This window comes from Hetaerina americana, unplaced genomic scaffold, assembly GCF_022747635.1.
Source record: "Hetaerina americana unplaced genomic scaffold, ioHetAmer1.1.p SCAF_115, whole genome shotgun sequence".
NCBI lineage: Eukaryota > Metazoa > Arthropoda > Insecta > Odonata > Calopterygidae > Hetaerina > Hetaerina americana.
The window spans coordinates 805,001-819,627 of record NW_027286237.1 but is presented as its reverse complement, the minus strand read 5'-3'; the positions used below and the strand labels follow the sequence as shown (position 1 = coordinate 819,627).

Sequence of the window (14,627 nt, the reverse complement as noted above, 5' to 3'; positions counted from 1 at the left end):
ACTTTATTTGAATTAATGACATGATCAATCATCAACAATTTCCGAGAAATCATAGGCATCAAACTAATTTCCAAAATTACAGTAACTCAAGTCGCCTCATTAAATTTTACGTATTTTCCACACGCATGTAACAAAGGTAACAAAGCAGGGCATCCCAAATGGATTGAGAATGCTTACCTATTCCAAGTCAACTAAGAAAACAACGTTTTAGTCAAAGGCACAAAAAGTAAGCTTGAGGTTATGACAAACCACTTATAACAATATGTAAATGAAGGCAAAGAAGTAGGCAAAGAAGTAGGCACAGAGATAATAGAATTTCAAGAGAAAATTAAATGGGTTGTGAAAATAAATACTTCGACTATACTGCTGTCATAACGTAATCCTGGATAACACATCAAACGTCTATTGTTAACAATTAACAATCAACTTAAAATAAAAACACTCAAGGTAAAATCAATCACAAGCATTTTGCTTATCCTGAAAAAGGATATCTATGCCATTAACTGAAGCAGCAAGCCTATGTACAGCAAATATTTCCCTATATTTTATGACAATACCCTCCTTGAAGTAAAGAACATGATATCAAAGCAGAGAGTTTCCGGTGAAAGAAAGATTTATATGGTACCAGTAATGATAGTTGCCATGAAAGACTGTATAGCAAGAGCGCTATGCACAAACTATGACACCTCACCAAATCTCAACTACTTGCCAATTATGCACTGAAATGTATACAAAAATCTAACAATAAAAAAGGCTGCCTTGCAGTTGTACAGCTTGGCACTTTGTATTGTCTGAGACCTATTACTCCCAATTTAACAAATGGCTTCCGACTTCAATATATTGAACTGCAGCCCTATGTGAGTGATTATAGCTAGTGGCTAAGGAGACCAAGGATTCATAGTCTGGAATTCAGGAAAAGGAGAATTCTGGAGAACAATGAGTCTGGATGAAAGGGTAATGAGTTCACATTCTGTATTAATTTAAATATCCACGCAAATGCAAAAAAAACAACACACAATTTTCATGCTAGGAAATCGGAGGTCACTGAAGTAGGCAGGTGTTTCTACAGACACGATGTTATTGCTTATCTTCTTAACAAAAAAACCTCCAAATTATACAAAGGGGAAAAGGATAGGAATAGTAGCCACCTTAAAAAAAAAGGGTTTCACTCAAATGTGCTATTAGTTATCTAGAAACTTCTTGGATTTCCTTATTCACATGTTATGCTGGGATGAATAACACATTTGTGAGGGATTTTTCAAGTGTGTTCATCTCTTTCAGCTAACGTTGCAACTGATGTGTGGAGTGTAATGATGTTCTTGTTTCTCCCTAACCCACCCAATTTCCCTCACTGACCTCGTTTCACCCAAACCCATGGCTTTTGTGAGAGACCACTTTATCTCCCAGCAGGCTGGTCCAGGTTTGCTGATGTACCACCAGGGCACAATCAATTATTATGTCACAGCTCAAAAAAAGGTGGGTGCCCTGCATGGGAGCTGGAAGGCAGCGACAACTCCAACTTGTCTACTGTCCCCCCCCTGGTTTGGGTCTCTTGGCTGTCAATAAAGAGCGGTCATGACCCCTTTCCACCTCTCTTTCTCTCTATCCCAAACCATTAATGGTCTAAATTGGAGCGAAGACTATAATCGCAAAGAATACACCCCACATCACAACAATCCAATGCATGGTTAGGAAGGGGCTCTCACCATCGGTGATCTTCCTGGCAACAAACTTCAGTGTCTCATCCAAGAGGACGACTGGGATGGAGAACTTCATCACGGTGATCCATTCTTCGATGCCCAGAGGTGTCACTTGGAACACAGTCTGTTGGGAGATGAGGAAGGAAACAGATCAAGTAAGCACCTAATAACTGCTACAATGCATTCAAAAACTCCAAAACTCGAGTATTTTAATGGAAAACTGAATTCCAATCAGAATTTTTTTTGATCTGTCATGCTTGAAGGAATTAGTACAATTATAAAGTATATAATCATATCAAATTAATACATACATCAAGTAAAAAATATATCTGACTCAAACATGATTTAAATAAGATTCCCAAGCATGCAGTAAATTCATAATACAGCACTAAAATTTTCGACTTCCTGTAAATCACTAATTAGTTCTTATATTTTTTCAACTAAAGCTGGAGGCTAACTTAAGGCAATGAATGCAAAAAGTAAATCAAATGAAATCCATCATGGGAATCGTCTATGGAAAAAATTCACACCATGCAGGAGTATCTGTCTTATTTTATCTTCCATATGACCTTCTGAACAGTTTCACAATCCTGATACAAGTGCTTTAAGTATTTTCATGATATGTGCATTTACTGATTATCTCTTGTTTGCAGCCTAGAGGCCACCAATTCATCATAACATGCAATCACACATTTACAAGAGTAATTTGTGGAATTCCCATACTTACTGAAAGGATCTCGACGTGCAAGATGACGAAGTGAAGAGTGAAAGACAGAGCCATTGAAGCCATGAGCCAAATGTTGCACCAGGGTGGCATGGCAATGAGGGACTGGTTCTCAGATAAGCTAAGTTGACAAAGATTTTTCATTAGATACGGACCAAAAAAAGTTTCAAATCGGGGGAATAAGATAAGGCACACAAATCAAATTCCCAAAATAAGGTATTGCTTTACGGTAAAAAAAAAACAATTACCCAATTGTTATTGGTTTTAACAAATTACCTGTTCATGGCGTTCAACATCTCAATGGTTACAAGTACAGACAGAGCCATGGTCATTGGGTGAGGGTCATTGAAGATACCGCAGTCAATTCCCTTGAAGTCGTCTCCTCCACCCAGGCAAGACAAGTGGTGAGTCTGTAATCAAAAAGAACATTTAGGAATATATACATACAAACATTTAACTGAGTGGCAATCAACTTTGTTAGCGCCATCAATTAATCAAAGCGAGAAGAAAACTCTGACATAATGGCATCTACTATTATTGAGAATTAAGTATCTTTTTACCTTCGAATACCTCCAAAATTGAAAGATTACTTAAACTGTAGAAGAGGAATAAAAATAAAATAGTTCTCTGTTATGCTTACCAGCTGGTAGTAAGTGAGTTGAGGTCCTTCTGGGCAGTACATAAACCACCAAGTAGCAGCACCAACAGTGGCAGCACCAACATATCCACCAATAGCCATGTACCGGAAGAACAACCATCCGGAGATCAAAGACTCATCACTCTTTCGGGGTGGCTGTAACACAAGAAAATTTTCGATGAAACACTTGAAACTACATGGGACTGACCTGCCAACTGATGTGCAACAGCATTATAATTATCAAGACTTCCACTACTTGTAAAATAAATGCACACCTTGTCCATGATGTCCAAATCAGGGGGGTTGAAACCCAAGGCAGTAGCTGGCAGACCATCAGTGACCAGGTTGACCCACAGAAGCTGAACAGGAATCAAAGCCTCAGGCAGACCAAGAGCAGCAGTCAGGAAAATACTATGGTAAGAGAGGGACATATAATTAGAATTTACTCATGGTAAAAATAAGTTTCCATGAGTATGTTAGTTGTACTGAAGCTAAATGATTACTACTGGATATTTGGAATACTTTTAGGAGTACCCCTTGCTTTCCCAAATCATTACTATCCTTGGCATTGATGGGCATATGCAAAAAATTATGACTATGGCAATGCATAGATTAAATATACTTAAGTATGGGAAAGAAAATAAGAGGCTGGTTTTCAAAGGTCTCCCAGTTGACTTATTTCCATGTTACTTATCTGTTATATAATATTTCAAATTCATTCATATTATATTTTTGTTTCCAGAGAATTTTCTTACAGTCCTTTTTGTAGTAATATGGTACTTAAGCCTTCTTCATAAGTATATTTTTTAATGTTATGGCAAGTCCTCTTATTTCTGTTCAATTAGCAGCAGTACATTTAAAACATGAATAAATGTGGGGCAAACAATAAAGATGAAGTGGTCTATTTATTTCACCTGAGCTCGATTAAAATTCGATTACATACATTACGCTATAACACATAACTTGAGTGCTTGAATACTTATGAGCAGTAAAACCTCCCAAAAGAACTTTAGTCAATAGATAGAATATTTTTAAACAAAATTCTCAGTTATTAATACTTCCACAAATAGGGCATGGTTCAACGTAAGTTTACTTCTAACATTTAATCCTTCCAGATAGAATTACATTAAAGATGTAAATATTAGCTACTATTGCCTGAAAATAAGATTCCTAATAGTTAAATACAATCATCTACACTTACACAGCATTCCAAAAGCCACCCTAAGGGGTGATAATTATTACCATATATTTAAAAATCTAAGATGTATACGGGCGATGAAACTAGCAATGTAAAGCTAGAAGCTTAAAATTAAATCTATTTATTCACCAAAGAAATGTAATTTTTCAAATAAAGAGAAACCAACCTCACGACTTCACCAATGTTGGATGAGATAAGGTAACGGATAAACTGCTTCATGTTGTTGTAAATGGCACGACCCTCTTCAACAGCAGCCACAATGGATGAGAAGTTATCATCAGCCAACACCATCTCAGATGCAGACTTGGCAACAGCAGTACCAGAACCCATAGCAATACCAATCTCAGCTTTCTTCAAGGCAGGGGCGTCATTCACACCATCACCTGTCTGTAAAGCAGAGAGAATACCAGCCCCATTTAAAATCCTGGCACAGTCAAGAGATTCAATGTAACGCCACAGTTTAGGACATGATATCAACAAATATAGAGAAATAGCAAAGTGAATGTCTCAGCCTTGCAAGTTAAGTTCTGTTGTTATTTTTAAAGCTAAATTTATCAATTGGCAAATTATGAAATGCAGGCTGTCGGTTGGACACTTTTTTAACTTATGCTCTCATTTTTCACATCACACAGACAACTTCAGGATTTTGAACTACCTGAGAATCAAAGAGTGGTGAATTTAAGGACCACATAATAGGAATAAAAGATCATGGTAATGTGACAGGTGACTTACCATGGCAGAGATTTCATTCATGGATTGCAAGTATTCAACAATTTTGGACTTGTGAGCAGGCTCCACACGGGAGAAGAGGCGAGCCCTTCCGCAAGCAGCCCTCTGTTCACTGGCTGGCAGGTCATCAAATTCACGTCCAGAGTAAGATTTTCCAGTGGTATCCTCTTCCTCAGTAAACACACCAATACGCCTGCAGATGGCCTCAGCGGTAGCCTGCAAGGAAGCAAGGTTTAGCATTTGGTCTCCAGACAAATATCAAACTGAAAACACAGAACTAACTCCCAAATTTATGAATTGGAAAGATTAAGATATTAAATTTATGTTAACCAAGCTATTCAGAAAGAATGAGCGAGGATTTTTATTGTTTGTTGGGTGAAAATTTAACACACCTTGTTATCACCAGTGATGACAATGACACGAATACCAGCAGCACGGCACCTTACAATTGAATCGAATACTTCCTTACGGGGAGGGTCTAACATACCCACTACACCAACGAAAGTCAGGTTGACCTAATAGAAAAAAAAGGAGAAAACAATTAATGGTTTCACACAAATTATTTCACGCATTAAAATTAAAGGAAGTTATAGATGTAATTCCCCGAAGAAAAAAACACAAGGAAACATTTTGTTTCACAGCACACATTAATAGCAATAAGTAAATGCATTTACTATTCCCCTAATTAGCAAGATTATAAGAGCATTTTATTGGAAATTGGATTGTCATCATACTGTTGTGTAGCATGTGTCCATCCAGAATCTACCTCAACCAGTAGATTACCAATAATAATACCATTGAAAATGCTCACATTGTTAGAGTATTAGTTAGATAATGTGCCTGGATGTATGATACTTTTCTCATGGTTCTATAAAGCATAAACCAAAAATTTGCCGTGATGCTGAAGAACTAGATTGGAAGTCATTTTATCGGGAGGAATTATGCTAAAAAGACATTTTCTGTAAAAATTGGGACAATTTTTATGAGCTGGAAATGTTCCCAAAATGGCACATAACTTTACCAAACATTAATGAAACATCACTAGAAATCATAAGCAGCCATTCTTAGAGTATTCCCCCCCCCCCCAAATGATAGTACAAAATAAACCCAGTGAAACAGAGAAAAATTTAAAGAAACTGCAGGAAATCTCATAACAGTAACTTTAACATAGTACCTGCAAATATGCACACAAACTTGAAAAATTTACAGAGCAAAAATTATTTGTAGTGAATTCACAAATGCAATTAACTTCCAGCACAGTTAGTGTCAATCAGGGATTGATATCACGTTAAAACCTAGACATCCAACAATACTCTCACTATATTAGTGATAATGCAAGCTGTAGGCTAAAAATTAACACCTATACCAAGGGAAACATAAAAAGTGAGCTTAATTTTATATTTCACTAAAAATTTTCCATTAGTTCCTGGTCAAAAATGATGAACATTTCCCTTCACTAGACACCAGACTGGAGTCATAACAGCAAATTAGTATCAAAATATCTCAAACAACGCACCTCATAAGTATAGAATTTGGTGGAGTCTCCAAGGTCCATGTCTTCGGGCTTCATTGGGTTGTCAGCGGTGGCAAGAGCTAAGCAACGGAGGGTATCACGTCCAGTACCATACTGCCTGGTAAGCTCAAGGATCTTATTCTTAAGGGCAGCAGTCAGAGGCACCTGAGAGGATGAGAATAATTAAATTAAAAAGTGGGCTATGTAGCGACACCATTATCTCCATCTTTATGTCAACACTGCCATTTCCACATTGAATTATATAAATATATGATTTTAAATGAAATTACTGTATGGCCTGAAGTTTTTGGATTATTGAGCTTTCATTTTTATCACAATTTAACATTAACGTAAAATATTTACATTTAAGAGAGTATGACTATTAATTAATAATGTTTCACTGTTGATAGTGACAACATAAGTATAAGGAGAACCACATAAGGGCTTGGCAGTATATCTCATCATCCTTACACAGAACACAAAATCTTAAAAATAATAAAAACCATTGGAAGCAATAATATCAAGGCATTATCTTATTAACAGCTCACGGCAGCAAAATTAAAAATTGCTTTCCACTAATTTTGGCTTCATTTCAAGGAGAGAAACTTTAATTTCCTATCTTTGTGTATACAGACCATTGCCGAGGACTTTTCATAAGTCAAAATTCACACTAGATAAAAATGACTTTGGGGCAATCATGTTTCACCATTTACACACCTTGGTAGTTCCAACACGAGCATGAGTGCACCTCTCCAGTACACCTTCAGGTGCACCCTTGACGAAGAGCTTGGGTCCGTTACCAAGACGAGAAGCCTTAAGTGGAACGCAGTATGAAGACATGGATTTACGATCTCGGGAGAACTCCAGGGTGAATTCCTACATGAGGTAGAGTATAATATCAAACGTATTAATCACGCACACAGACATGTGGAATGTTTAGAAGTAAATGACAAGTATTACACAAGCATAGGTATTTAAAATAGTGCCCCAGAACACATTTTAAAAAGAACCATCTTTCATTGCTTGAATGCTATTAACAATTTCCATGTTAGGAAACAGAATTTTAGCCAAAATTTTGGTTAAGGTCCCCCCAAACATTTAATTAGGGCATCATTTCCTTTAAGTTAAGAGCTCGATACTTGGTTTCATTTTGAACTTTTTGAATCTCACTACTGGAAATGTTTTATTTTGATTTTCCAGTACTTACATTCTTTCTACTTGAAATTATACTAAAAAAATTATAAATACAAAATGGAAAAATTACATTAAAATACAACTGCAGGTCAAGATTAATGTAACAACAAATTTTGATATTAATATGAAACTATTCAAGAGCTTAAAGGAGAAACTGTCATTAGGACATGATCGCTCCTTTTTCCAACATTATTTCTGGCATACTGACATTATTTCACAAGCTTACTGAATAAGATAAATATCCATTTTCCAAAATTTAACTTCAGTTTCATTATGCGAGGATCTTATCATAAGGCTTTAGTGTGGGGATAATTTCCATTGAACTAAGAGTCAGAAAATGGTGGATGAGTGTTACCTTCTTCCACTTGGTTTCAATGTCCTGCCTCACAACAATAGCAGAGCCACGCCTGTCAAGACCAGTCTTGGGCACGCTGAATGGATTCATCTTCTCAGCCAATACAATCAGGGCTGTCTCAGTGGCCTCACCAACCTTCTCAAAAGCATTCTTGAACTATGGTCCCAAGAGAAAGAGGAAAAAAGTAGAGATGTTAGGAAGTTAAAAATGCATGCTATTGAATGAATGATCAGCCAAAAACATAAAATGAGAAGCAATTTTTACGTCATTAATGCTAAATATTATTGAGAATTAGATTTCAGATTAGATAACTATTGAAGGGTTGACTTATGGCAAAGTAACATATCTACATATACATAAATGATACCGGCCATATTGACAACATATTTAGCAAATATAGTTAACTTGTTAAAGGGCATGGCTTTATACCATATATAAAATAATTAGATCTGCAGTGTTTTAACTTTCAAATTAATTTTAAAGTATACTATAACAAGTCAGTGGAAGACTAATAAAAAAAAAAATTGATAACTACAAACAAGCTGCGAGGTTAATTTTCTGATGTAGAAAAATATGTAAATAACACGAGATGACAATATGTTATTAGCTAGGATTAATGATTTATAAAACATTTTTTTACAACTGGATACATCCAAATATTAAAAGTATTGAAAAATAAATAATTCAATAACTTAACCATGAAAGAAAGTCCAAATGCATCAGAGCTTCATAGCCAATGATTATGCATGGTGTAATCATATCATACAATTTCAATATCATACTATAATATGTGATGGAAAGACCTAACTATGCATTAAAGTTTTGATTTTCACACAAAAAACTAATAGCTGAATTTTATAATAACCTAATTGACTAAAGGTAAAAGTATTAAAAGCTCTAAACCATTTACCTCATTGAAATCAATGGCGGAGTCATTGCACATGATGCAGATTGTTCCCATCTCATGAAGAGTATCAAAGTCGCTGCCCTTAACTTTGGATCCCTTAAGATAGACATCACCAATGGGCTCATAAGTGGAACCAGTAATCTCAAACTCATGGAAAGTGCTGTCATTACCTTCAATCTTCTCAAAGATGAACATTCTGCAAAGAACAGGGGAAATGTGATTAGAAAAGAGGGAGTACTGAAAATTGAGCAATTGGAACACATTACCACAAATCTTTTAGCAATTAACATCAACCTTAAAGAACTAAAATGTCTAAATAGGTACTTCTGATCATTTTAAACACAGATCAAGGACTACACAAAGAAAGAAAATTAACCACATACTCAAAAAGTACCAGACACACAAAAGTACCTGGTTAAGATAAATATCCCATTATTTTTACTACAAAACTAGAGAAAAAAATGGAAAAAAGCCACAGAAAAAAAACCTTTCCATGTGGGACTAATATATTGATTATTAGCAGCAATGGGTAGACAAAAGGATCTCTCTGAATAAAGTCAATTAATTGCACATGACCTTTAAAGCCCCGAAACAATACATGTAACTTTAAATTAGTCTCCATCAAATAAGAGAGAGAACATTGTTTTCCACAGAATTCAATGTTCTCTCCTTCATTTGATGGACACTAAATACTTCCACAAAGTGGAGCGTGAACCTGAATGGTTTATCAATTTAATCTATTTTGTAATTACTCCTCGGGTAAAATAAATTGCTACAACAGGTTAACTCTTAAGATTTCAGCTATCATTAAATTTACTTTCAATTCAACATGGTCATGCAGTGGAATCTTGTAATTAAAGGACAATGTAAAAAAAAATATTCACTTGTTTATCAAGTTTTCATTATCACTGATTATTATCACTATCATTATTACTTTACAACATCTAGTTTGATAATTCCAACAATTTCTGACAAAGGGTATCCATTGCCGTGGACAAGTTTCTCACAGCATGATGGATTTCATGTTGTATTAGCCATTGTTTCCTATTTCCAGTGCAAAACTACAAGCTATGTGCATGCAATAGCCCAATGATTGTAAAAAAACAAACTTTTTTCCTTAAATAGGTGAACTGTGGAACTAACAAACCCACATGAGCATATTAGAAACAGTTCCAGGACACTTCTACAGCAAAGTTCACACCAATCATTTGTTATTTATCCAGAAGGGGTTCTATATTTATCAAACAATTACAATTGTAAGTGTTCATACAAAATCAAAACATTTGATTTCACAAGTTGAACGCCAATAGCAAGTTCAAACACTCATGGAAGATTCTGTAGTATCTTCCTGAGAAGTGTATTTCAGGGGAAAATCTGCAAGTGATACGTGGGAAAAAGGTGAAATGTAAGCTTGAGTTTTGACCATCATCTACTGTCAAAATTATTTAAAAAAAATAGAAAACTCATAAGCTGCTTTATGTCACTCTTGGGATGCATATATGGTGGTCAGTATGCTCTGAGGATCCAGATAAGCCAATCATAGCTCACCATCTGGGTAAGCCACCTGAATTCATCACAACCATATCTACGGCAAGACTCAAGCCCATGATTTTTGAGTTAGAAGGACAGCAGGACCCCGGCTGTCCAAATACCTAGCTACACTGCATTGCATAAAATGATTTTCTCTTCCACTCATTTAAATCTTGTGGCTAGTCAATATATGGATTGTATGACAATATTTTAGGCTTAAGGGCATCCAGAATTATCTTTTATAATGTACAAGCATGATTTAAGTTCATTGATTAAAAATCCTTTCAGGCAAACCACTTACTCCATAATTTGTCCTTTAAACTCCAACTTACAACTGATATTCCTCTATTAAAACTGCTGCATGAAATAATGACAGAGCCCACATTAGGTGTGAATATATTAAAATTCTCTCACCGGCTGACAGACATCTGGTTGGTGGTCAGTGTGCCAGTCTTATCAGAGCAGATGACTGATGTGCAACCAAGGGTTTCAACAGATGGCAGGGAGCGGACAATAGCATTCTTCTTTGCCATACGCCTGGTACCCAAAGCCAAGCAAGTGGTGATCACAGCAGGCAAACCTTCAGGAATGGCAGCCACAGCAAGAGCTACAGCAATCTTGAAATAGTACACAGCACCCTAGAGGAAGAGCATGCATGCCATATTAGAATCATTTATTCACCGCAAAACAGGCAGTATCTACGCTTGAAGATTAAATGAAGTAATACATTGCCTCTTCAACAAAAATATAATCTGCGAAAACCTTGAGAGCTTGCTTTAGTCATGAAAGCGAGAAGCAAATAATATGGAGTGCTCATTTTCTGAGTTGACAAAATATGCAATTGCCAAAATGGGATAGTGACAACCGGGTGCATTCAGAAAAAGGCTTAATGACAACTGACAAAAAAGGTTCAATTTGAAATATGAAATTACTGGACTGAGCATCTTAACAGGTTTATCATAAAAAATTAATTTATGGGATATTTGGGTATTAGCAAAAAAATCAACCACAGTATGCTGATTGGAAATTAAAAAAACAGTGAGAATTGGGATAAAATGTGCAAAAAAATACTAGAGAGTAACCAGATCTTATAACAAGGCCACCATTTAATGTTTGTATGCTGGAAGCACTAGGGGGAATAGCCATTTTGATGCCATTTCAATTACCTTGAAGCCATGGCCCAATTGACAAAGAATCCTAATAATTTTTTCTGTTCTCTCTTACGCTCTGAAGTTTGAAAAAAATATGACCAGGGCATATTCTGGATCAGCAAAATGTTTATAGTGGCTTCCCTTGTCAAAACAGTGTATTCTGCAAGCTTCAAAGCTACAAATACAGTGACTCACAAAGCATATGAAATGTATTTATATAAGCAAGTTTTAAATAATGCACAAACAGCTGATATGACATAATGCAATGGCTGACTACAATATGCACTATACCTTTAGCAGTCTACAAGATTTTAACTGGTCAATTTTGTGAAACATACCTTGATCCAGGAACCACCATGGGCGGGGTCATTGAAGTGTCCAATGTTGATGGCCCAGACAGCAACACAGATGAGAGAAATAACTTTGGAAAGCTGCTCACCAAATTCATCCAACTTCTGCTGCAGGGGGGTCTTGATTTCCTCAGTCTCAGACATTTCAGTACGGATCTTACCTGGGAAGATTTAAGGAAGCGATTCAATTAGATGCCATGACTGTCAGCACTGTGATGAGAACCACATTTATGAGATTATTTATATTCCATATGATGGTCAGTATCTTAGTCCAGGTTGTTGAGGATGAATATTAGTTTTTCAGCTTTTTTGCTAATTTTGTAGTTCAGTGGTGAGTAGGAACTTTATTTATAGTGCAACACTCAGCCCAAAGAATGAAATGAATGCTGCTTAAATATATACATGTAATAAACAATTCTTTACCTCCTTACAGATTACATATCAAATTGAAATTCACTAGCTTAAAAAATCACGAGAATATTTGTTCATCAAATTTCAAATGAAGAATATACACAAACTGTAATTTGCCATAAATACTCTTCCAGGGAAATATTTAAAAAGAAAATTAAACATTTTCTGTTAGAGAAGGGCTACTCTAACATATAGGACTTACTGAAAGTCTATTGGACTTTTAAATTTGTAATTTAATTTTTCTGTTATTCCTGTACCATGCCATGATTTCATACGACCTATGCTACATTTCATCCTTGAAAAATATTTGGATAAACTAATATTATCATTATAATTATATATTATTATTAAATACATTCAATATTTTCCACTTGCATACATACCAATAGCAGTGTTCAGGCCAGTTCCCATGACAATACCACGTGCCTTTCCAGCAGCCACATTGGTACCAGAGAACAGAATGTTCTTCTTGTCCTGGTTTACAGCCCGTGGGTCTGGAATGGCATCAGTGTGCTTGATCACAGACACAGACTCTCCAGTGAGGATGGACTGATCAATACGGAGTGTTGTGGAAAAGATCTTGACCAGTCTGATGTCAGCTGGGATTTTGTCACCAACTAAACCAAGGAAGAACAAACATGGTTTCAATCAAATAAGATATAACAATTAATAAGGCAATAAATTTAAAAATTTCAAAGAGAGTGTAACGTAACATTGGTAAACATGCCAAAATAACAATTTGAAATGAGAAATAATATGAAAAGTACTGAGTAAAATAGGCAATCTTTACAAATATGGCATTCTTCATCTTTAAAGACCATACTAACATCTTATCTTGTGCCTGATATTACCAAATATACCCTTTGAAGTGATCAAATTACATAACACATAATTTAACCAATTTTGAGAAAAATTATATTCAAGAAAGGTTTATATTAATAATATGCTGATCAACTTTTCAGGCACACAAAAAATATTAATAATAACCAGAAACAAATCTCCATTCCACAAAATTATGCTGTATTTATATCACCAATGGTAGCCATGATTACAAGCAACAAAGTATATTTAATGGAAATAAAAAATTGACTACCCAAAACTTTTAAATTAAAACTAACAGATCAAAGACTTCTTAGGTTAGGTTGCCGAAATGGCTGATCAAAGCACGACATTAACTTGACACTGGACAAGGCACTTATTTTGCGATATAGATCATACCAATAATGGTGAAACGTTCATTCCATCTCGACAATAGGCTGATCCATCATTCTATTTACCTGACACTTCAACTATGTCACCGGGGACAATCTCCTTGGCGCGCACTTTCTGCACACCAGCTTTGTCCCCTCTGACAACTTTTCCCATCTCAGGCTCATATTCTTTTAACGCTTCAATGGCAGATTCTGCATTACGCTCCTGTGGGAGATAAAAGGATCGCATTATAATAACTCTGAAGGAGAAATAATTTTGCATAAAAACTACACATATTTGAAATACCAGCAAGTAAATTATGAGCATAATTGGTCTTTATGATCATGATCAGAGAGAATTGGATATTATGAAAAAAATACATCAGAGAAAAGCAAATTTTTAAAAGAGAGAGCTTGTGCATTATATAAGAAAAAGATAACAGCACGCACAATTTAAATTAAGTAAAATATGGACAGAATCAAGGTGAGAGAGAGAGAGAAATAAAAAACAAATTAAATTTTCAGTCCAGTAAATCACTGCTTTGGTTCACAGGCCATAACTTTACGGAGACACACGCCAAATTATAAGAAAAGTATTCAGCAAATTGGACATAGCATGTCCTCAATTTTATGTCTGTGCCAAAACTGAGCTTTGTATTAATTTTGAATTGAAAAATGGGACCGAAGAATTACCCTCTCTAAATGAGAACTCCTGAATGCTGGCAATTACATCATACCTAATAAAATACGGCAAACCACCAATGGAATGTGCTCCCTTCAGATAACACATTCATTGAGTTGAATTAATACATACGCAAAAGCAATATTTCACACTAAGGGTACTGATTTTGAAATTTGGCATTTTACCAAATTCAGAAGATTCCCAAACCATTTTCACACGAGGATTTTAGAAATAGAGGAAAAATGGCATTATGTAGTCCTAAAATGATAACAATGAGGGAAGCTATTTTTCTTGGTTGAAAAATTAATTTCAAGGTTACTCTTCGCCTGCTGTAAAGCATTTAGAAAGGGTGCCTC

At 35.5% G+C, this 14,627-nt stretch overlaps 1 protein-coding gene across 3 annotated transcripts in view; it reads right to left on the bottom strand.

The window, feature by feature from the left end:
• The window catches only part of SERCA (ATPase sarcoplasmic/endoplasmic reticulum Ca2+ transporting SERCA), a 97,298-nt gene that overhangs the window by 5,988 nt on the left and 76,683 nt on the right, over positions 1 to 14,627 (bottom strand). For 2 of the 3 annotated variants that reach the window (XM_071582492.1, XM_071582493.1), the window contains exons 6-21: positions 13,677 to 13,815; positions 12,783 to 13,016; positions 11,977 to 12,149; positions 10,902 to 11,125; positions 8,961 to 9,153; positions 8,051 to 8,206; positions 7,219 to 7,377; positions 6,505 to 6,666; positions 5,381 to 5,503; positions 4,992 to 5,204; positions 4,426 to 4,646; positions 3,337 to 3,472; positions 3,065 to 3,217; positions 2,701 to 2,834; positions 2,428 to 2,545; positions 1,609 to 1,824 (exon numbers count right to left, since the gene is read on the bottom strand). In XM_071582492.1, coding sequence (XP_071438593.1) covers positions 1,624 to 1,824; positions 2,428 to 2,545; positions 2,701 to 2,834; positions 3,065 to 3,217; positions 3,337 to 3,472; positions 4,426 to 4,646; positions 4,992 to 5,204; positions 5,381 to 5,503; positions 6,505 to 6,666; positions 7,219 to 7,377; positions 8,051 to 8,206; positions 8,961 to 9,153; positions 10,902 to 11,125; positions 11,977 to 12,149; positions 12,783 to 13,016; positions 13,677 to 13,815 — 2,739 coding nt within the window. In that variant the 3' untranslated portion in view covers positions 1,609 to 1,623. Of the gene's footprint in view, positions 1 to 1,608; positions 1,825 to 2,427; positions 2,546 to 2,700; positions 2,835 to 3,064; positions 3,218 to 3,336; positions 3,473 to 4,425; positions 4,647 to 4,991; positions 5,205 to 5,380; positions 5,504 to 6,504; positions 6,667 to 7,218; positions 7,378 to 8,050; positions 8,207 to 8,960; positions 9,154 to 10,901; positions 11,126 to 11,976; positions 12,150 to 12,782; positions 13,017 to 13,676; positions 13,816 to 14,627 lie in introns of those variants that run through there. The other variant, XM_071582494.1, reaches the window with a different exon arrangement.